The sequence below is a fragment of the Clarias gariepinus genome, chromosome 20 (genome assembly GCF_024256425.1).
Source record: "Clarias gariepinus isolate MV-2021 ecotype Netherlands chromosome 20, CGAR_prim_01v2, whole genome shotgun sequence".
NCBI classification, from domain to species: domain Eukaryota; kingdom Metazoa; phylum Chordata; class Actinopteri; order Siluriformes; family Clariidae; genus Clarias; species Clarias gariepinus.
In genome coordinates this window covers 1,775,001-1,777,929 of record NC_071119.1, presented here as the reverse complement: position 1 = coordinate 1,777,929, position 2,929 = coordinate 1,775,001, and the positions used below count along the sequence as shown (strand labels likewise).

The 2,929-nt window shown below is 40.2% G+C and overlaps 1 protein-coding gene across 3 annotated transcripts in view; it reads right to left on the bottom strand.

Annotated features, from left to right (window-relative positions):
• The window catches only part of LOC128508868 (stimulated by retinoic acid gene 6 protein-like), a 14,495-nt gene continuing 11,566 nt past the window's right edge, over nt 1-2,929 (bottom strand). For 2 of the 3 annotated variants that reach the window (XM_053480359.1, XM_053480360.1), the window contains 3 exons: nt 2,678-2,841; nt 949-1,083; nt 1-814 (listed from right to left, as the gene is read on the bottom strand). In XM_053480359.1, the coding sequence (XP_053336334.1) occupies nt 660-814; nt 949-1,083; nt 2,678-2,841 (454 nt within the window). In that variant the 3' untranslated portion in view covers nt 1-659. Of the gene's footprint in view, nt 815-948; nt 1,084-1,107; nt 2,167-2,677; nt 2,842-2,929 lie in introns of those variants that run through there. The other variant, XM_053480361.1, reaches the window with a different exon arrangement.

The following is a 2,929-nucleotide window of genomic DNA, read 5'->3' as shown; positions in this document are numbered from 1 at the left end:
TAAAGAACTCGATTTTATTTCATTTAACTAACTATACACACATGACACAGCATATAAAACCCAAATAAACAAGAACTGTATACTTTATGTGTGGGAAACACTGCTTTTGGGAAAACAAAATATATGTGAGTCGCACACAAGACAAATATGAGCTCTGAGATTTAGCGGTAATGAGCCACATTTGAGACACCTTTAAGAAGATGCGGAGAACTCCAAAATCACATTCAAGTCTCAAAGATGGCTCATTTCTGTCTATGAGACAAAAAAGAGATTAACATGAGATCTCATCTTGGAGTTTCTTTGCTATGGGGGAGTTGGAGACCTAACCCAAGCCCATTCACAATTCTCCAGTTTTTGTGGAAGACGGTTAGATAAGAAGGAAAGTTTTAATTCTGAACTTCAGACATAAATGAGTAAAAGGTTTAACTGTGTATCTGAATTTTGATATCCAGAAATCTTAAGATATGACAATAAAATAAAACATAAAACAAAACCCTCATAGAATTGCTAGTAGCATAAAGTACTATCATCTCAGACACCTCATGCTAAATTAATGTAATACTGTACATATCTTTCGCAGAATAACTTTTCGACTCGTATCAGACAAATTCCAGGTAAAAACATTCTTGAGCTTGTCTATGGTCCCTTGTTGTTCCTTTTTATGCCATGTTTGAGACAGCCCAAGTGAAGGCACGCTCAGCCTCTTTGTGTTTATTCTGCTTGTGTTTCTTTCTCAGGAAGATGAGTTTAGGGTTCCTCAGTAGGGTGTACATGACAAGCCAGCGAATGCGAACTCGGTTCTTTGCTAGCGGCTCTGGAAAACAAAACAGAAACAAAAATGTACCGTGTCTCACCAATTGTTAAGACCTGGAAACGTTCCATACAAACGCAAATAATTCGTTTATTGTGTCTCATGTTGTATAGCCACATTTTTGTCTTGTTTCTTACCAGGGTTTAAACGTGAGTACTCGCTGTTTTGGAGACTCTCTAAAGTGTGTTTAAGCAGCAGGTGGCAGAAACACACAAGGACTGGGTTAGTGTGATGATGATCCACCATTATCATTCCCACCCACATACAGTAACCTGAGAATGAACAAAGAAGAATGGACAAGGCTTGTTAATTTTGGCTATAAACCCATATCCCTTATGAGTAACACACCCACAGTATAGGACCAGTCAGGACCTCTAATAAAAAGTTGATTGTTCATCAATTTAGTCTCAGAAGGAATCTCCAAGTGTTTTCAGTGTTTCTGAAAATGAGGGAAACACTAAACGCGTCTCTAATTCCTCCCCTCCTTGTTCACTTTGCTCTGTCCTCCACGTCTCTTCACACAGTAATAAAGCCTTGGTGGATGCCTGTTTCTCAGTTCATCTCCTTCCCCGCCAAATGCAATGATTTTGCTTGGCCTACTGCTGTGTCGCGAGTCTGCTTGTTTCACTGTGACACTTTTAAGAAGAAACGCAGACCAAACCAGGTTTGAACAGCAGAAAGTGAGGTACAGTGTCCAGCCTTTGGTCGTGTTTAGGCACGGAGCATGTCACGGCAGTACAGGATCTGCGCAGCCCTGCTGGGGTTGTCCCTCCGCCATTCACGGCAGTCAGTCCCGAGGTTGCACCTTGATTGTGACTGTTTGAGTGCATTGGCCAGAGAGCATTTCTTGGAAACAGAAACAGTGACTAATGAAAAACAACTGAAATAATCATCAGGCCAAATATTACATTTGTGAATATACCAACACCTAATGGTCCTGATGCAGATCCTAGTAATCTGGCTATGTACAATGCATCTCGAAGAACTGGAATATCATAGAAAAAGTACATTTTATTTTTTAATGAAAAAAAATCCAGCATCTCAAAATATTAAAACATTTTCCAAGATTAATCAAAGAATGACGTACAGTATAGATATTAATTTATGATCTCGGATACAGCACACATTACTGCACCAGTGCGGTAGGTATGGAGGTGATCAGTCTGTGGCATTTCTGAAGACCAGGTTGCTTTGATGGCAGCCTTCAGCTCGTCTGTATTGTTGGGTTGAGTGTTTCTCATTGTCCTCTTGACAGACAGGCGAGTTGTCTGGCCAGTTAATCACAGCAATATCAGGTCAGTGAACCGCTAAGTAGTAGTAGGTGTAGTTTTGGTACTGTGACCATGTGCTGAATCCTAATTTAAAAGGAAATCAACATCTTCTTAAAGCTTGTCAGTAGTCAGAATCATGAAGTGCACTACAAACCCCTGGTAGACTGCTGCATTGACTTTGACCTTATATACTTCCATACACACATTCTTTCGGTTTACTGTGATTGGACTGTCTGATTCCCATCTGAAATGCTGGTCTCAGGCTGGTTCGATCACTAAAGGCGTTCTTTTTTTTTTTTAACCAGAACTCGTTATGTTTCAACATTTTTATCTCATTACACATCTGAGCAGTTGAGGGTTAAGGGCCTTGCTCAAGGGCCCAACAGTGGCACTTGGTGGTCGTGGGGTTTGAACCTGAGACCTTCCGAACCGTAGTCCAATGCCTTAACCACTGAGCTACCCCTGGCCTTATGATATATGTATAAAATTCAATATGTATAAACAGATGTGCCATAGCAATGCAATGAAACAATAAAAACAACATTAAATGAGACAGATAAATGAGTTTAAAAGAAAAAAAAAACTGCAGTCTTACTTTTGTCCAGCTTCTCGAAGCCCTCTGGCATTATGGTCCTATTGATGCGTGTCAGCAACATCAGACCCATGGAGGTGCTTTTAATGACACGCAACAAGCAGCTCATAAAGCCCAGGATCACATTAATAAAAAAGAAGAAGTAGTTAAAGTTGTGGAAGACCTTCCTGTGAAAGAAGACAAAGATAGGAGTTTGGGTTAAAGACTGAGTGTTCACTACAGTTCCTTAACGAACGCACTTTAATTTATTGTTCC